The 19274-nt window shown below is 38.3% G+C and overlaps 1 protein-coding gene across 6 annotated transcripts in view; it reads left to right on the top strand.

Moving 5' to 3' along the window:
* Window positions 1–18144, top strand: part of LOC128693519 (patched domain-containing protein 3-like) — a 518850-nt gene extending 500706 nt beyond the window's left edge. For all 6 annotated transcript variants that reach the window (XM_070097295.1, XM_070097293.1, XM_070097291.1 and 3 more), the window contains 2 exons: window positions 14592–14804; window positions 15061–18144. In XM_070097295.1, the coding sequence (XP_069953396.1) occupies window positions 14592–14804; window positions 15061–16242 (1395 nt within the window). In that variant the 3' untranslated portion in view covers window positions 16243–18144. The remainder of the gene's footprint in view (window positions 1–14591; window positions 14805–15060) is intronic.
* The last annotated feature ends 1130 nt before the right edge of the window (window positions 18145–19274 follow it).

Here is a 19274-nt window from a genome sequence, read left to right as displayed (position 1 = left end):
ATGAGTTAGATGTGCCCGATGCAAAGATAGGAAAGCGTAGTCTCTTAATCGTGACATTGATGGTAAGAAGGCGACCAGGCTCCTGACTCGGCTTGATAAGAGTAATTTGTTATGAATCAACTCGGACCAACGTTGTTGCCAACGGCTGCGAAGGTGGCTAGAGATTACAGCAAAATAATCTGAGAATGAAACCATACCACGGGCGGGATTGAACCCGCGGTCAGAGAGTCTCAAAACTCCAGACCGTCGCGTTAGCCACTGAACCAGCTAGCCACAATAAGATTCGTCCAACTAGGTATATTTCTACACCATAGGAAAGTTAGCATAGGCACCTCTGTGACCACAAATGCGTCATATTGAGGGAACTTGAGCTAGAGTTTGTCACGGCCACGCTAGCTGGAGATTCGTCTGTAAAAAAAACTTGCATTTGTGGTCACAGTGGTGCCTATGCTAACCTTCCTATGGTGTAGAGATATACCTAGCTGGACGAATCTTATTGTGGCTAGCTGGTTCAGTGGCTAACGTGACTGTCTGGAGTTTTGAGACTCTGTGACCGTGGGTTCAATCCCACCCGTGGTATGGTTTGTTTGCAATTGTGTCATTACGATTTCGTGAGTCAATCTGAGAATGGAATACCTCAGTAGGAAACTGGGAGGTCATGTACTGCTGACTGCACAGCAGAGTCTGCCTGCTTATTGCCGTCAACATAAACATGATAAGGAACCCACCAGAAAACAATTTCTTTGTTTTTGCTAGAAATACGGCACAACCAAAGTTGTATACGAAGAACTAGGGGATGAGGTGAATCAGGTTTTTTGATATTTTGCAAAGCAGTAAAGGAGTCTGAGACTGTCATAAATGTTGAAGTAATCCTGGACACAGTACGGATGTATGCAATTCAGCTGTGAAAAGGTTAGACGAGTCTAATAAATGACCTGACACAACACTGTTCTGGAACACTGCTGCAAACTCGACACCATCAGAGGATTTAGAACGATGAGTGTAAACTGCAATGGCATGAGATGAGACTGCAAGCAGTTAAGAAAAAGGGAGAAACAGCTGCAGGTATTCAAGCTTCCGTGCACAGCAGTGGGGAAGAACAGAAATGAACTGTTGGAGCCTCCCAAGGAGGAAGAGAAACATTAGATTCTAGATGAACATATGAAGGTGACAACTGAAGAGAAGTCAAGAGTGAAGAGAAAAGGGATGGAGTAAACCGGTGGCAAACAAATAATGGACCTCTACTAACGTTCGTCACTATCCTGTATGTGGAAGGATCGTTAAAGTCATGAGAGTCGTCAAAATATCGGAGGCAGTGGACATCCAGCCATTCGTTCAAAGCTCTAATATTCGCCTCTACATATAGGCTCTCGACAGGGAAGGAACAAAAAGCACCTAGACACAAACATGATCCCTGATGATGAATGGAATTAAGTTTAGAAAGAGCTGTGGGAGAAGCCGCAGAATACATCTAGTCACCATAGTCTAGTTATAAGATTAGGCAGAATGAAGTCGAAGGAGAGTCCTACGATCCGCCACCCAAAAAAGATGAGCGAGGGTTTTAAGGAGCTTCAGCCAGCTATGGCAAATTGCTTTCAGGGAGGTAATGTGAGGAGGACAGCCGGCGATCAAACAGAAGACCGAGAAATCTGACATCACGTTCAGGGATCTGGGAACAATACAGGTATAGCGGAGTATTAGAGACAACTAAACATCTAGTAAAAGTAATCTGGTGCGTTTTAGTACCTGAAAATTTAAATCCATGAGTAGTGGCTCAATGGGAAACATGGTCGATAGCATTCGGGAGTGAGGCTGCTGTTAGGTGGCAGTTCGTTAGTTTTTCGTGTGTGCCTTTCGTTCTATTTGATGATTCTCTTGAGTTTTGTATACAGTATTTCTTTTGAATTCTTCATTCTTTCCATACCATTGAATGTCATGCTCTCTATGGGACTATTACTATGTCAGTTGATTTGCGCGGCCTTCTGCTGGAGTGAAAAACGTTTCTGCATTCTCTACCTTGCTGTCATTTTAGTGGGTTTTTGAACACCGACTCGTACTGTTCTTTTAGAATTTCACTTATTCCTGTTCATCATCAGTATACGAGTCTCCTTTCAATAATGGTCCAATTCTACAGGTAGTTCTTAGCTTGGATTTTGCATAGGAATAGAAATATTTTGGGTTTCTTGCAATATCCTGTATGGCCTTTAGTTCTCTTTGTACTTCTGTTTGGTGTGGCATCCTCTAGGTTTTTGCTCTAATTCAGTGATCTCTCAGTTAATACTATCTTTCCTCCATGTGGAGGTAGCGGAAAATTAGTAAGGAACGATGGACTGGAACTCTGTAAAGAAAGGAGTTGTATAGAAGTTTGAGTAAGGTGTGAAGGATGAGTAATGGGAGGTGGATTGGTGACCATCATTGGTTTTCTCTCTTCGAAATATTCAGGGATAGCTTCGGATGACAAGAAAGCTGTAGGCAGTACGATATCGGAGGTAGAAGATGGAGAGTATGTAAAGATTGGAGAAGCAATGGAAATTACTACAGAAGGGGGACGAGAGGTTAGAGGTAACTTGGGAGGGGACAGGAGAGAAAGGAACTGTACAAGGGGGCAGGATGAACCTCCGCACCAGTAAAAGATACAATAAGAGGTAAGGGACTAGGCTCAGAGAAAGGAAAAAGAAAATGTTTAGGAATGATACATGACTGAGGGGTTAGGGAGACTTGGACTTTGGAGAAGTAGGGATGCTAGGTGATGGTTTAGTTGTGGGAGGCTGTAGATATTGAAACATGCAAGGGAGAAGATGCAAGGACAATAGGAGTTAACAAAGTAGGCACCTCGGAGCCCAGGGCTGCAAAAGAGTTAGACACAGAGGTGACTGTGGAAGTTGTGACTGTAGGTATCACCGAGGTTGGAGGCCATCTAGTAACTAAAATAAGAAAGCTGTGGAAGTTTCCCCTTGGAAGCAGAGATGAGAGACTGCCAAGGCATAAGAGAAACCTTTCTCAGTGAGACAGTGGATTTCTCATTCCTTTAATAAAGCCTGGCAACAGAGAATAAGCTGGGTGAGCCTCATTACAATTAAGGCAAGAGGGAGGTTGGCTGCAGGATGTATTGCTATGGTCAGCAGCACAACAGACCGGGTATTCTGCCATGAACCTGCAATATTTTGCCAGGTAGCTGAAGCTCCAACAATTTCTACATTATTGTGGTGTAGGGATCAATTCCCGTACTTGTAAATGGTGTCCTCAGTATAAACAGAGGATGGAAGTTCACGGTAGTCAAAAGTTAACCGAGGTGTTTTCTCTTCTGTACCAAGATGCCATTGTGTTGCAGTGTCCGACAGAGTGGATATCAAAATGGTATACAATATCGACAGGTTGGTGATGGACTGATTACATCATCTTCACATCTACTGCTCCTGCCTACTTTCTGTACTCGACTGAAGAAGCCTACTGTGTAGGCAAAAAGTTTCGAAATAAAGTTGCCTGAATGTTGCCTATGTGTCTTACCTACCAAAAGTTAACCAAGCTGTATTGCAGAGAAAGCATCTCCACACACGGGAAGGTAGTACACAAGTGTTCACTTTAAGAACTGGGAGGTCTTGGAGCTCAAATTGCTCCATAATGTCTGCATCACAAGTCAGAAAATCACATTGAACAATGGTATGTGGAAGAATTATGGTTCCACTGCAAGAACTGAGAGAAGTGTTTATGAACCGTGACAGGAATATTGTCAATGGAGGTAAGAATGGAAAGATTGCGACTGTCCAGCATTTTGCACCATGACGATGCATGCACCACTCTTATGATTATTATAATCAAAAAGAAGCGCTAAACCACAAGGGCTATACAGCGCTGCAGGGCTGGGAAGGAAGCGAGGGTATTGGGCGGCAGAATGGGGGAGGGATGATTAGTAGGTTACAGAAAACAGCGGGGCAGGTGCAGGGGTAGAGGGTAGCAAGAGATTGAGGTAGAAAGGGCTGAAGGTATCATCATCAGAGTTTGTGGAGTCAGTCAGTTGTTGTCAAAAAGTCAATGAGAGAGTCCGGATGAAAGGTGGGTCCATCAGCAAGAAGGGAAGGTAAAGAGAGAGCAGCAGAGTGAAGATGACGTTGGAGGTAAATTCTGCTTGCTCGTTGATAAAGTGGGCAGTCTAACAGAATGTGGCCAACCGATACTGGAACCTGACAATTCTCACAGAGAGGAGCAGGGCGCCTCTCCATGAGATATCCATGAATAAGACGAGTGTGGTCAATGCGAAGGCTGGAGAGAGTAGTCTCCCAACCTTGACACTGATGACAAGGAGATGGCCAGTAACCTATACTCGGTTTAATAGAACAAAATTTGTTATTGAGCAGAGCAGACCAACGTTGTTGCCAACAGGTGTGAAGGTGGGTAGCTATAACAGCAAAATAGTCCGTGAATGGAATACCTCTATATGAAACTGGAAGGTCATGTGCTGCTAACCCAGCAGCAGTGTCGACCCAACAAAAAACAATATCTTTATGTTTGGTAGAGATACGGCGTAACCAAAGTTGGATATGGAGAACTAGGGGGTGAGGTGTATCAAATTTTTGTATAGCCTGTAAAGCACTAAGGGAGTCTGAAACAACCACAAATGATGACACAGGCAAAGATGCAATACAGGTAAGTGCTGCAAGAATGGCATACAATTCAGCAGTAAAAATGCTAGTTGAAGACAGTAAATGCCCTCGCACGATGTTGTCCGGAAACACTGCTGCGAATCCGACACCGTCAGAAGACTTAGAGCCATCTGTGTACACTGAGATGGCATGAGAATGAGAGTGGAAGTGGTCAAGAAAAAGAGAGCGGGATGCTACCGTAGGCAGTTGGACTTTTGAGCAAGGGAGTGAGAAAGAACAGACTCAAACAGCTGGAACTTCCCAGGGGGGTAGGGGAAAGTGAGATGCTACATGAACATAGAAAGGTGGCAATTGAAGGGAAGACAAGAGCGAATGTAGGTGCAGAGAAAAGGGACGGAGCAAATGTGTGGCGAACAATGTCTACTAATATCGGTGACTATTTCTCCACGTACCCCTTATGAATGTAAGTATCGATCCTGATATCAACTTCTTATTGAACAGCACACATAGTCCAAACAGTAATTGCCATTACTACACTGCTAGTCAAGCTAATACCCTTCTCAGTGTCAGCAAGAACATTACAGTCTTCAACTACAGCGTTAGATCATTGAGTAAACACTATGATGACCTTATTGCATTACTTAAGTCTATAAATGCTACTATAAATTTCATTATACTTACTGAAACCTGGCTCAGACAAGATCTGACAGACATATTTACCATACCTGGTTACACAGCCATACATAACTGTAGGCCCGACCCATCAGGAGGAGGCACTACCATCTATTACTCTGAACTAGAATGTGTGAAATCAACTAATATATGGGACGAAAATGGCGAATATATAATAGCTAAATTCACATCAAGAACACTTAAGAAACCTATAGCAGTTGGTGCAGTCTACAGACTACCATACTCAAACACTTACACTTTTAGCAATAACCTTAGAAAGATGATAATTGAGTCAGAGTTGAATAAACACCATCTGATACTAGCAGGAGACTGCAACATCAACCTTATCCAAGCAACCGACCCTCCAGTAGTTGATTTCACAAATGCTATGAACAACAGCTTATTGCTACCCATTATAACAAAGCCAACAAGAATCTCTGACACTAGTGCCTCGTTACTCGACCATATCTGGACCAACATAATTTCCCTACTACTAGCAGGTATAATCACAGATAACACCACAGACCACTATCCTACCTTTCTCATAACCAACTTATCTAAACTGCCTCAAGAAAGATCTCATTTCGCTTGCATGACAAGACATCGATAAACAACCTAAAACTAGCTCTAGGTGCCATTGATTGGCAGAGAGAGCTAGATGGCAGTAATAATATCGATAAAGATACAAAATTTTTTTACATAAAACCCTAAACCTCTACAACAAACATTGCCCAGTCAAAATGAAACAGATAACAGAAAAGAGGCTAAACAGCCCATGGCTAACTAGAAGTATCCTCAAATCTATTAATAAAAAACACCACATTGAAAAGCAGTTCAGATTAGGCTTAATTACTAAAGAATTTACTAAAAGATACACATCAATACTAACAAAACTAATACGTATATCAAAGCAAATGTATTATGAAAATAGATTTAGTGAAATGAAAGATGACATAAAAAGTACCTGGCAAACCCTCTCCAAAATTTTGGGCTCAAGGAAACCGACTGGAAATAGAGAGAGAAAGACTTAACTAAACCAGATGAACCTCACAATATACCATCTCAAACGAACATGATTTCTCTACCTTCCTTAGAAAAGCTGACATTTCTGTAATAGATTAAATAAGTGCCCTTAATACATATATACGTGTGGTGCATATAGTGTACGTTACTATCATATTGTACATTATTATTTTTATTATTTTTCATCACTAGCTAATGCCAACTACCTCCAATACTCTATAACTTTCTTACTGCTATTAATTGCTCATAATTTTAAATTAAAAGTCAAATCTTACTCCAAATTAATAATATTCATTTTTTCTTACCTGTCCATTTAATTTTGTTTATCACTACTTGTTTTTTTAGTCACTTTACATTGTATATTCAATTAGTGTATATTCCAATTACTTTTTTGCAAGTACCAAAACTATCTTTTGCTAGCTAGTACCAACTACCTCATTTTTTTTACTTTTATTGTGCAATAAACTGCTCAATTTATCTAATATTACAAATCAGATCTTACTCCTAAACCAATATTATTTCATAGTGACCATCTGTCCATTTAACTTTGTTTACCATTACTTAATTTTAGTCCCTTATATATTTTCTCCTTTATTTTAGCTTTATATAACTACCCTAGCTTATACATTCACAATTGTTAAAATAATCAAGGTGCTATTCTCAGGTGCTAAAGTAGAACAAGTTCACAATTTTGCATTATATTCCAAAGCTCATTTATTTTATAGTACTACCTACTATCATATTCCCAAGCTCCATTATTTGATCATCACTTTATTTGTACTAGTCCCTTTTATATTGTCTCCTTTATTTTAGCTTAAAAAAAAAAACTACCTTAGCTCATTATTTTACATTTGTTAAATAATTCAGGTGCTATTTTTTAGCTTAAGACTATTTACTTTGTTTTATACTTAATTCTAACTATAGATTCACTACAAATCTTATGATTACAAGCATTGATCCAGATACCAACCTCTTATTTAATGACTTAAATGAATCAAACAGTTACTGTAATTACTACACTGCAGAACAATCAAAGGCACTTCTCAGTGCCAACAACAACATAACTATCTTTAACTACAATATCAGATCTTTAAGCAAGCATTACGATGACCTCATAGCATTACTAAATTCCTTACATGCCAATATGTCCATCATTACACTAACTGAAACCTGGCTAAAGCCTGATACTACAGATGTCTATACCATTCCTGGTTACACAGCCATACACAACTGTAGGCCAGACCAACAAGGGGGTGGCACAGCCATATACTACTCAGACCAACTAGAATGTATCACTAATACTTGCACAAGAGATGAACATGGGGAATATATAATAGCCAAATTCAAATCCAAATACCTACGAAAACCTCTCACATTGATAAACATCTACAGAGTTCCACAGTCAAACATTAGCCAATTTAGTCAAAACCTAGGAAGTATGATAACTGATGCACGCATGAACAAAGATCACTTACTACTCTCAGGTGACTTCAATATAAATCTCCTGCAAGACCAGGACCCACACGTTACTGAATTCACAAACACAATGAGTAACTGTATGTTGCTACCAACAGTAACAAAACCTACAAGAGTTACAGAGACTAGTGTTTCCCTACTTGACCACATCTGGACCAACACCATATCCCCTTTAAAATCAGGCATAATTACAGATAATACCACAGACCACTACCCTACTTTCCTCATAACAACTCTTGGTAAATTACCCCAAGACACTACTAAAGTCACCTTCAGACTTCACAATGAGGCAGCCATTAATAACTTCACAACAGCATTAGCAAACATTGATTGGCACACTGAGCTAGAAATCAATACAGATATTGACGAATGTATTAATAATTTTCTAAAAAAGACTCAATACCTCTATAACAAGCACTGCCCTAAAAAAACTAAGCAGATGACAGCTAAGAGACTGAACAGTCCCTGGCTAACACCCAGCATTCTCAAATCCATAAATACAAAACACCAATATGAAAAACAGTACAGAATGGGTCACATAACCAGAGACCAAACAAAACGTTACTCGTCAATCCTAACCAGCCTGATAAGAAGGGCAAAAAAATTGTATTATGAGAACAGATTATCCAACTTACGAGGTGATATAAAAAAGACCTGGAAAACCCTATCAGAAATTCTGGGAACAAAAAAGATATCACGAAATAGCGAAATAAAATTAGCAAAATCAGATGAACCCCAACTCCCACCAACAGAAACAGCAAACAGACTCAATGATTTCTTCTCCACTATAGGACAAAACCTTGCCAATAAAATCCCCAGCTCAGATACCCCACCAAATGACTACCTCACCGGCAACTACCCGAACACACTGTTCCTAGCTCCGACTAACCCATACGAAGTCTCCCTTATTATCAACGCACTAAAAAACAAGGCAGGAGATTTAAATACCTTACCACCCTTTATATACAAAAAAGTGTCACAAGTGCTATCACCAATCATTGCAACACTCTTTAACAAATCCATTGAATCCTCCACCTTCCCTACAGTACTCAAAATAGCAAGGGTCACCCCGATCCACAAAGGAGGAGACCAAACAGAGTTGAATAACTATAGGCCAATATCCAACTTACACCCTCTCTCAAAAATCTTCGAAAAATTAATTCATAAACGAATCTACTCCTACCTTATCTCCCAAAACATACTCAACCCCTGCCAATTTGGATTCAGGCCTAATAAAAATACTAATGATGCTATTATACACATGCTAGAACATATATACACTGCAATAGAGAAAAAAGAAGTCCCACTGGGGATCTTCATTGACTTACGTAAAGCTTTTGATACAGTTGACCATGACTTGCTCCACGTAAAATTATCACACTATGGTATAAGAGGGCACTCCCTCAACTACCTCAAGTCATACCTCAGCAACAGAAGCCAATATGTGTACGCAAATGGGGCAAACTCTTCTGCACAACCAATTACAGTTGGTGTCCCACAGGGAAGTGTCCTTGGCCCTCTTCTCTTTCTCCTATACATAAATGACCTACCAAATGCTTCTCAATTACTCAAACCCACACTATTTGCTGATGACACAACATACGTCTTCTCCCACCCGAGCCCAGTCACGCTAGCCAATACTGTAAATACTGAATTACAGAAAATATCTACCTGGATGAGTACTAACAAACTTACACTAAACATTGACAAAACCTACTTCATTCAGTTTGGTAACAGAGCTACAGATGTCCCTCTTAACATAATGATAAACGGATCACCTATCACAAAGCTAACAGAGGGAAAATTCTTAGGAATCCACCTTGATAATAGACTCAAATTTCATACACATATACAACAAATTTCTAAGAAAATTTCCAAGACTGTAGGCATACTATCGAAGATACGGTACTATGCTCCACAGTCAGCCCTCCTGGCCCTATATCACTCTCTTATTTACCCCTATCTCACCTATGGAATTTGTGCATGGGGCTCAACAACAAGTAACCATCTCAGACCACTAATTACCCAACAAAAGGCTGCAGTTAGAATGATAACAAATTCTCACTACAGGCAGCACACTCCACCAATATTCAATACACTCAACCTACTCACCATACAAAACATCCATACTTATTACTGCACCTATTACATACATAGAACACTCAACTCTGATATTAACCCTCCCCTCAAACATCTCCTTGCCAACCTCAACAGAACACATGACCATAACACAAGGCACAGATCACTCTTTGATATTCCTCGTGTCCATCTCACGCTATGCAAAAACTCAATGCACATAAAAGGCCCTAAAATCTGGAATTCATTACCTGTAAATATAAAAGAAACACTACCTGTTTATAAATTCAAGTCTCTTCTCAAAGATCACTTACTCACCCAAAACCAAATAAATACTGAATAACTGAACCTTATAAATTGTATATCTTAAATGTTTCTCACAATTATATCACATAAATGTTAAACCTAAAACCCAATCTAACTTTATTATTTTTTAAATTCACTACCTAACAGAATACTCCATTCTACTGAATTTACAACAATGCATGCAACCATATGACCTGTCTTTGTAATACTCACTTGTGCTTTATAGTAATCAGTTTACATTAATGTTTTTCACTGATTTCATCATTGCTTAGTTAATCTTAAGTTAATTTTAAGCCAGCCCGTAATGCTATGCATAGTATAAGTGGCTTTGGCATGCTGCTCTTATCTGTATTTTTTTTTGTACCTCTGTAAGTGTGCTCAAATTATAAATAAATAAATAAATAAATAAATAAATAAATAAATAAACCTATAGACACGGCCGACAAATTTAATGTCTTCTTCTCTACCGTAGGATCAAAGCTAGCGAGTCAAATTCCTAGCTCAAATACCCATCCGAGTGAGTACCTCACTGGCAACTATCCAAACACTCTATTTCTAGCTCCAATTAATCCCACTGAAGTCTCGCTCATCATTAAATCATTAAAAAACAAATCAGGTGATCTAGATAACTTGCCACCATTCATATATAAAAAAGCTGCACCATAACTGTCGCCCATTATTGCAACAATGTTTAACAAATCCATAGCATCCTCAACCTTCCCATCCATACTCAAGACAGCAAGGGTCACCCTGATCCACAAAGGTGGAGATCCAACTGATTTGAACAATTACAGACCCATATCAAACTTGCCCTTACTATCCAAGATATTTGAAAAAATAATACACAAGCAACTTTACTCTTACCTTACATCCAACAACATACTTAACCCATGCCAGTTTGGATTTAGACCAAAAAAAAAGCATGAATGATGCTATTATACAAATGCTTGACCTAATATACACAACTCTCGATAAGAATGAATATCCCCTGGGGCTCTTTGTCGACCTAAGAAAAGCATTCGACATTGTTGACCACAATCTCTTGCTCCTCAAACTGAATCATTATGGCATAAGAGGACATTCTCTTGACTACCTAAAATCCTATCTTAACGACAGACACCAGTATGTCCACGCAAATGGAGTCAACTCCACTATCCAACCTGTAGCTGTAGGAGTACCTCAAGGTAGTGTCCTAGGCCCACTCCTCTTTCTCATCTACATCAATGATCTCCCCAATGCATCCCAACTCCTTACACCAATTCTATTCGCAGATGACACTACATATGTATTGTGTATACTCCCATTCAGACCCAGCTGTGCTTGAAAACACTGTAAACAATGAACTGCTAAAGATATATGCTTGGATGATGACCAACAAACTCACACTTAACATAGAAAAAACTTACTTCATGCTGTTTGGCAACAGAGCCTCAAATGTTCAACTCAACATACTGAGTTGCATGGAGGGCAAATTTCTAGGTCTTCTCCTTGACTGTAATCTTAAATTTCTGTCCCATACCCATCACATAGCCAAGAAAAATTCCAAATCAGTAGGAATCCTTTCCAAGATACGCTATTATGTACCACAAACGACTCTCCTTACCTTGTACCATTCTCTAATATATCCTTACCTCGCCTATGGTGTCTGTGCCTGGGGCTCTACCACAGCCAACCACCTGAGACCCTTAATAATCCAACAAAAAGCTGCTGTGCAGGTGATAACCAGCTCCTGTGCTAGACAGCACACCCCACCACTTTTCAGAGGACTCAACTTGATAAATATACAAGAAATACACTCTTATTATTGTGCCTACTACATATACAGAACTTTAAACTCCCCTGTACCCCCCCCCCCCCCCGTAAAACTACTACTCGACAGTTACAACAGAATGCACAGTCACAATACAAGGCATAAGGTCCTTTTCAACATCCCTCGAGTAAAACTCTCGCTATGCAAGAACGTATGCACATAAAAGGCCCAAAGATCTGGAACTCGCTACCGGAACAAGTCAAGGATCCCCAGACAACTTATAAATTTAGGACTCTGCTAAAAAATCATCTTATTGCACAATACTAACCAAATCAACCAAACATCTGCTGGCTAGTTTTATCATGTGACCTCCTGACTTTTAATTCTGCCATTCCATAAAATATTACCACCTGCACCATTCCTGGTAAATTAGATTTTGTACTAAGTATACATAAGATTAAGTCCAAACAAGATTGTAAAACAGCTAACCACTATTCTATGTTTAGTTTTAAGTAATAATTACTATATACTATTATCTTACCTAGTTTTAATTAGTTACTATGTATTAGGATTAGTTTGCTCGAAGTACCTCGGCATGATAGTGGCTATCTTTGTACTTAGCAAATCAAAATTGTAATTACACATTGTCACCTTTAAAAAGAAATAAACATTATTATTATTAATACGAGTACAAGTAAATAAAATAGAGATCAGTAATGGATGTAAGTTCATTGATAGTGTCTCCATTTAAGACAGTACTATTATAGAAATATATAGTATATAGAACAGAGCTTTAGAAAGACTTGAAAATAAAGTTAAAACCCAAAAAAGTTTGATAGCTGTTTGGACTTTGAAAATCATGCAGTGTCCCAGGACACCCTCTTCTTAGATGACCAAAACTGAGTTTACTTTGTCCAGTTAAGTCTCAAAAGAACTGTGTCCTGCAATAGCCAGCGATGAAGTGAAAATGGCTAGAAGTATCATTTAACTTCTTAGAAAACCACTTATTCTCTGCTACTGAAAGTCAGTGAAGCAATTAATAATGAAAGGAACTGGAAAGGGATAATTGCTTGTGGGAGAGTGAAGAACCTGTACTATTGTTAGTCCACAAGCAGACCGAATCATGGGAATGACTCGAGACCCAACAAGAGGCAGCCCTCGTGTTTACTGAGAATGAAACAATGGTTGAATGTGAAATGCTCTGCAAGGGTAGTATAATTATTTTTTATTATATTTTTGAGAAAATGCAAAACCCACAAATCATGGAGGAGTGGAGAGAGGGGAAGGATAGTCAGGCTTTATCCAGGAAGAGGATAGCTCTGATTCTTTGGATTAAGAGCCCTTCAACATCAGTGCATCCTCTTTGAAGGGTAGGAGAGAGGAAGCATGCAGCTATAAAGCCTTCACCTACATCACCTGATAGCTTCCCGAATCAGTTATAAATCTGAACATTTTTTGTGTCGGCAGCTTCAGCAGGTACACTTGTCAACAGCTTTATTGCTCTGTTTAGCAGGCCAATCAATTCTAATATCAGTCCAGCCCTGATACTCTTGATAGTTGCAACAGAACTTGTAGGCTTAATACTAGACACAAAAATATCTTTGTTATTCCCTGTGTCCAGCTCAACTTTTGTAAAAACTCAATGGGCATAAAAGGACCAAAAATATGGAAATCTCTCCCTGAAGATTCCAATCTCTCTCTATTTGCCAGCCACTTCAAAACTACTGCTATAAAACACCACCCTACCTTAATGTGATCCTAACAATTTATTGCTGAAAAATTCCTGAAAACCTAAAACCCTATATTGCATCCAATATTGTTCCTGTTTTTGTTCCATCATTCCTTTAACTAAGGCACCTAGTTTCATCCTTAGTGTATCACTCATCAGATGTTTTATTGAATTACTGGATACCTCCAATATAATATAAACTAGTACGTACTCTTATCTCATTATACTAGTAATCAAAATTTAGTTTTAAGGCTGCCCAAAATGTCTTGTGTGATAAAGAATTTTCTATAAATTTATATATGTCAATTTCCCTAATTGTATAATGTACTGTAGTCCATTTTATGGAAATAGTTTTGTTGTTGTTTATCTGCAGGTAGAGTAAAGACTGTTGCAACTACAATGGTCAGTTCTAAAAGATGTAACAATTGACCGGATTTAACAAGGGAATTTATCAGAGTGAGATTTGCAGTGGAATGCAGTATAGAGTACTACATAAAATAATCTTTTAAAAGATACCAAATACACACACTGAAAGATACTGGGGAGACAGGGTGATGAAAAATGGGAGAGGTGATAGTGATAGAGAAACAGTACAGAATAATGGCAACTGACAAGTATATCTGTAAAAGAAATAAATACTGTGTATATTATTATATTCACAAAAATTATACAGCATCTTGGGAACAGAAGGTTATCAGGTTCGATTTGAGGAAGGGGAGGGTAGCTTCATTTCCTTAGACCTAAAGCACTAACAGCATCTAGGCCTCCCCATAAGAGTATGCACATAAAGAATGAGCCACAGATGTAATTTGATTGTAGTAAGGAATTGGCTTTGTATTTTAAGTTCTGTACTGCAGTTGTAATGAAAGTCCTTGCACACACAAAAGAAACATTTTATATTTTAATTTTCTGTCAAATGTACAAAATTAATGGTGATAATTCTATTTGTCTTTCCCAGCTGTACCTGTCAGGTCCAGCCAATCCATTTGCCCAGGACGTCAAATTCAATGAAAACAGCACTCGCATCATTGCTTCCAGGTTTATAGTCCAGACGTACAAGATACTTGATGCAAATGCAGACAAAGACATGATGGAGGCATTCCGGAAAGTAGCTTCAGATTCAAAATTCAACGTCACTGTGTTCAACCCATTTTTCATCTACTTTGATCAGGTTTGTGGACTACATTTATTTGTATATTTACAGTGAAACAGTTACATAAATGATAAATATCATTTCATTAATTTACAAAGTAGAGATGAGATTAGAGGATCATCTGGTCCGTCCTACACCATTGTAAAGTAATGGTTCATGACAGATTAAAATGTTGTCCAGTTTCACCTCTCATTTTGTGTTATTAGTGATTTGTTTCAGTCACATTATTGTGAGTTTTATTCTTTATTAACTATGTGCTTTCTTTTTTTTACAGTATGTTTTAGTGAGGACAACAAGCATACAAGCCATCTGTCTTGCTGCTGGTATAATGATGGTGGTCTCACTTATATTTATACCAAATCCTCTGTGCTCTCTTTGGGTTGCTTTCTCCATTGTGTCCATTGAAATAGGTGTTGTTGGATACATGACTTTATGGGGAGTTAATTTAGATTCCATTTCAATGATCAATCTTATAATGTGTATTGGTTTTAGTGTTGACTTCTCTGCTCACATTTCCTATGCCTATCTAGCAGCTAAAGTGGACACACCAGATGAACGTGTGCAGGAATGTCTGTATGCCCTTGGTGTTCCTATAATACAAGGTGGCCTCTCAACCATTTTAGGCATCACAGCACTTATCCTAGCTCCCTCCTATATATTCATCACTTTCTTCAAGACTGTCTTCCTTGTTATATTCTTTGGTGCTTTGCATGGAATCTTACTGTTGCCAGTTCTTCTTTCTCTTATGGGTCCTGGTTCCTGTAGTAAAAAGAAACCAACCAAGCACCAACCACCTTCTAAAACAAATGGTCATCCATTCTTTGTGCATGGTCAAGAAATTTCTCCTACAGGTCACATTGATCCTAACAGCCTAAAGATTCCACGGCCACACAGTGTGCCTGCAGCACACAATGGAGCAGCACCTTCACAAGTAGGACCCGTGGCACTGAGTCGTTCTGGAGCCTTTCTTGCTTCAGGTGCTAATGCCATGCTAGCATCCAGTAAGGAGGATGGTAATTGTCTAGAAAAAGACTTAGGTCTTGGCACTTCTGGTGAAGAGTCTAGCGAGTCAAGCTTGAGTAAGGGAGTCATAACACGGCGTAGTGGTTCAGATATTGCTAATGGAACTGGAGGACGTCATGGACTTCCAATTCTAGAGGTGTATAGTAATAATGGTTATATAAGTGACGATTTGGAAGCTGAAGAGCGTAGAGGAAAGGAACATCGTCTCGATAGATATGGTGAATGGGAAGATCCACGTCGGAGTTACCACGAACAACGTTCATCTGCTAAGTATTCCTCTGATCATCGACATGGCTCTTCCCGTGCACTTGATCAAGAACAACCCCGTCACTCAAGCTCTCGAGAAAGGAATGTACATCGAAGTGGATCATCAGTAGCACACGGGCAGCGTACATCTTCAGAACCCAGGGGACGATACCGTGATCATAAATAACAAAGTCACGCTCAAGTGACCATGTGCCATGGCCTAATGTACAGTGTACATAGTTTAGTGTGAATGGACAGGCCCAGCACTGCTAGTCACTGGGCAGAGCCTCCCCCTTTTCCTCTTCCCAGGGTACTATATTACCCTATGGGTATGTGCCATTCCACCCACATTGTGACTGCCAGTATCCTCCAGTCCTGTAGTTTTCATCCTACATTACTTTTAGTGTCGTTCTTAAATATAACTCACTAAAAGGATGTAACCTTGACTTTTTATTTTTGTTTTACATGAAGGGTTACTGAGAAAGGAACTTGGGGGTGTTTTAGACCACAACAATGCTGTCAAAATATTTGGGAAATTTTGCAACGTATTTCTTTATACTGAGAGTTACTGAATCTGTTGTTTTTTTTTTTTTATCTATATAAGGTTTTAATTTTAAAATAAAAAATTTGAAGAGCAAGACATATGTGCAACAGTTGCCCATGTATCTTACTCTTCAATTTGTCAGTATTTTATACTATTTTAAAAATAAAATTTGGTTTAATTTAATTTATAAAAAAAATGAGGATAATGGACTGACATTTTAAGTGTTAGCAATGTGATTACAGAAGAACAATACTTGAAATGCCAAAAAATACTGTCTTAGGGATTAAAAAGAAAGTCTTTTCAGACTGAATGATGGTTAGAATGTTGTATGTTAGTTTTATATTTGTGTGTACTGTAGTGTATAATGTTTAGACGAGTTTGTTTAATGTATGTTTAAATGCATTCTCATAAGTGTTTTTTTTTTTCACAATTCATGTCCTCATTGAAGTTTTTCTATGTAATTTTATGTATCTTTTTATTTAATTAAATATTATTAATTTTCTTCATAGAAGAGCAGGGACACTGGCAAGCTTCAGCTGGCTAAAGCTCTAAATCAACCCAAGTTTTTTATTGCATTATAAAGTAAACTGTATCAGTTACCACGTATGTGGGCAATACATTATTGTGCTGTAAAAATACTGTTTATGAACAGCATTTGTTATGAAAAAATTCTTTTGACCTTGGCAATTGTTTTTAAAAGGAACAGTTGTAATTTCTAAATTATTTTGCAATACTCTTATTTTTACCAATATTTTGTATTGACTATGGTCTTGGCGAACCAATATTTTGTTTTAGTTTTAAGCAATAATAGACACTGTTTTAATATAATTGTAATTAAATTGTATGAAATTTGATTTGTGTGCTTGTAGTGTATCAGAGTTATCACTTAATGCTTCCATATTATACACAAGACTGTGGGAATCAGGCATCACTGCTTCAGTGTGGTACACACCAGTACAAAGTACCGAGCAAGATGGAAATTGTGACATTCTGAAACGAGAATAAATTATTTATATATTGCTGTAAGTAATAAATTCATTGTGACAAAATTTCATGCTATCACAATGTTAAAGTTGTAATCTTAGGCCTATCTGAATTAATAATAGCATACCCATCAACTTTATGTGAGGGAGCCCAAACAGTGTCACTTCTGAATATGACAAAATTAATGTTAATACAGCATATATTTTGGAGTTTTGTTGGTTTGTATTTTCCTATAAAGTTCTACATGTAGTGTAGTCTTACCAAATTCAGTATTATTAAGCTCTTCTACATTTTCATGTAGTATTCATTTCCCTAAAATAAAATAAAATGCCAACTGAATTTAGTGTTGAAAAACAAAACCCAGAGGAATCCTACACAAGTTGTCAGTTGTATTGTGCAGGAGTTGCAGGTGGATGCTTTAACACTGTTCTGTGTTATTACAATCAAAAAGTGCTAAACCCACAAGGGTCATACAATCTGTTCTATGTTAAAAAAAAAAATCTTTTATATAGACCATGTAGACTATAAACATTTCTTGATGAAGCTTATCAGAATGTACAAGTTGTTATTTTACTTTCTCCTTAAAGTGCCACAAATAAGAAACCTTGTTCTTTACAATAGAAATACAGTTAAAATGGATTAACTGACATGGCAAACCCTCATTATAATGGACATCAGTATTATGGACTTTTAAAATACAATGACCAAAATCTACTGCATAAATTGTACTTTTTTAACTCCTTTATTTTCAATGTTTAATATAACTTAAAATTGAGGGTACAGTACTATATTTCGTGTGCAGTATAATTTTAAGCAATATTTTTTTTGCTGTTTTTAACATTCTTCATGTTAAAAACAGGAGGCAGTGGAGATGTCGTGTCTGAGGGCAATGTGTGGTGTGAATATAATGCAGAGAATTCGTAGTTTGGAAGTTAGGAGGAGGTGCGGGATTACCAAAACTGTTGTCCAGAGGGCTGAGGAAGGATTGTTGAGGTGATTCAGACATGTAGAGAGAATGGAGCGAAACAGAATGACTTCAAGAGTGTATCAGTCTGTAGTGGAAGGAAGGCAGGGTAGGGGTCGGCATAGGAAGGGTTGGAGGGAGGGGGGTAAAGGAGGTTGTGTGTGCGAGGGGCTTGGACTTCCAGCAGGCATGCGTGAGCGTGTTTGATAGGAGTGAATGGAGACAAATGGTTTTTAATACTTGACGTGCTGTTGAAGTGTGAGCAAAGTAACATTTATGAAGGGGTTCAGGGAAACCGCCAGGCCGGACTTGAGTCCTGGAAATGGGAAGTACAATGCCTGCACTTTAAAGGAGGGATTTGGGATATTGGCAGTTTGGAGTGATATGTTGTGTATCTTTATACGTACATGCTTCTAAACTGTTGTATTCTGAGCACCTCTGCAAAAACAGTGATAATGTGTGAGTGTGGTGAAAGTGTTGAATGATGATGAAAGCATTTTCTTTTTGGGGATTTTCTTTCTTTTTTGGATCACCCTGCCTCAGTGGGAGACGGCCGACTTGTTGAAAAAAAAAAAAGAAGATATATATATATATATATATATATATATATATATATATATATATATATATATATATATAATGTCAATATATATATATATATATATATATATATATATACAGTGGACCCCCGGTTAACGAACTTTTTTCATTCCAGTAGTATGTTCAG

Source organism: Cherax quadricarinatus, chromosome 57 (genome assembly GCF_038502225.1).
Source record: "Cherax quadricarinatus isolate ZL_2023a chromosome 57, ASM3850222v1, whole genome shotgun sequence".
NCBI classification, from domain to species: Eukaryota; Metazoa; Arthropoda; class Malacostraca; order Decapoda; family Parastacidae; genus Cherax; species Cherax quadricarinatus.
This window is presented reverse-complemented; position numbering and strand designations above follow the sequence as displayed.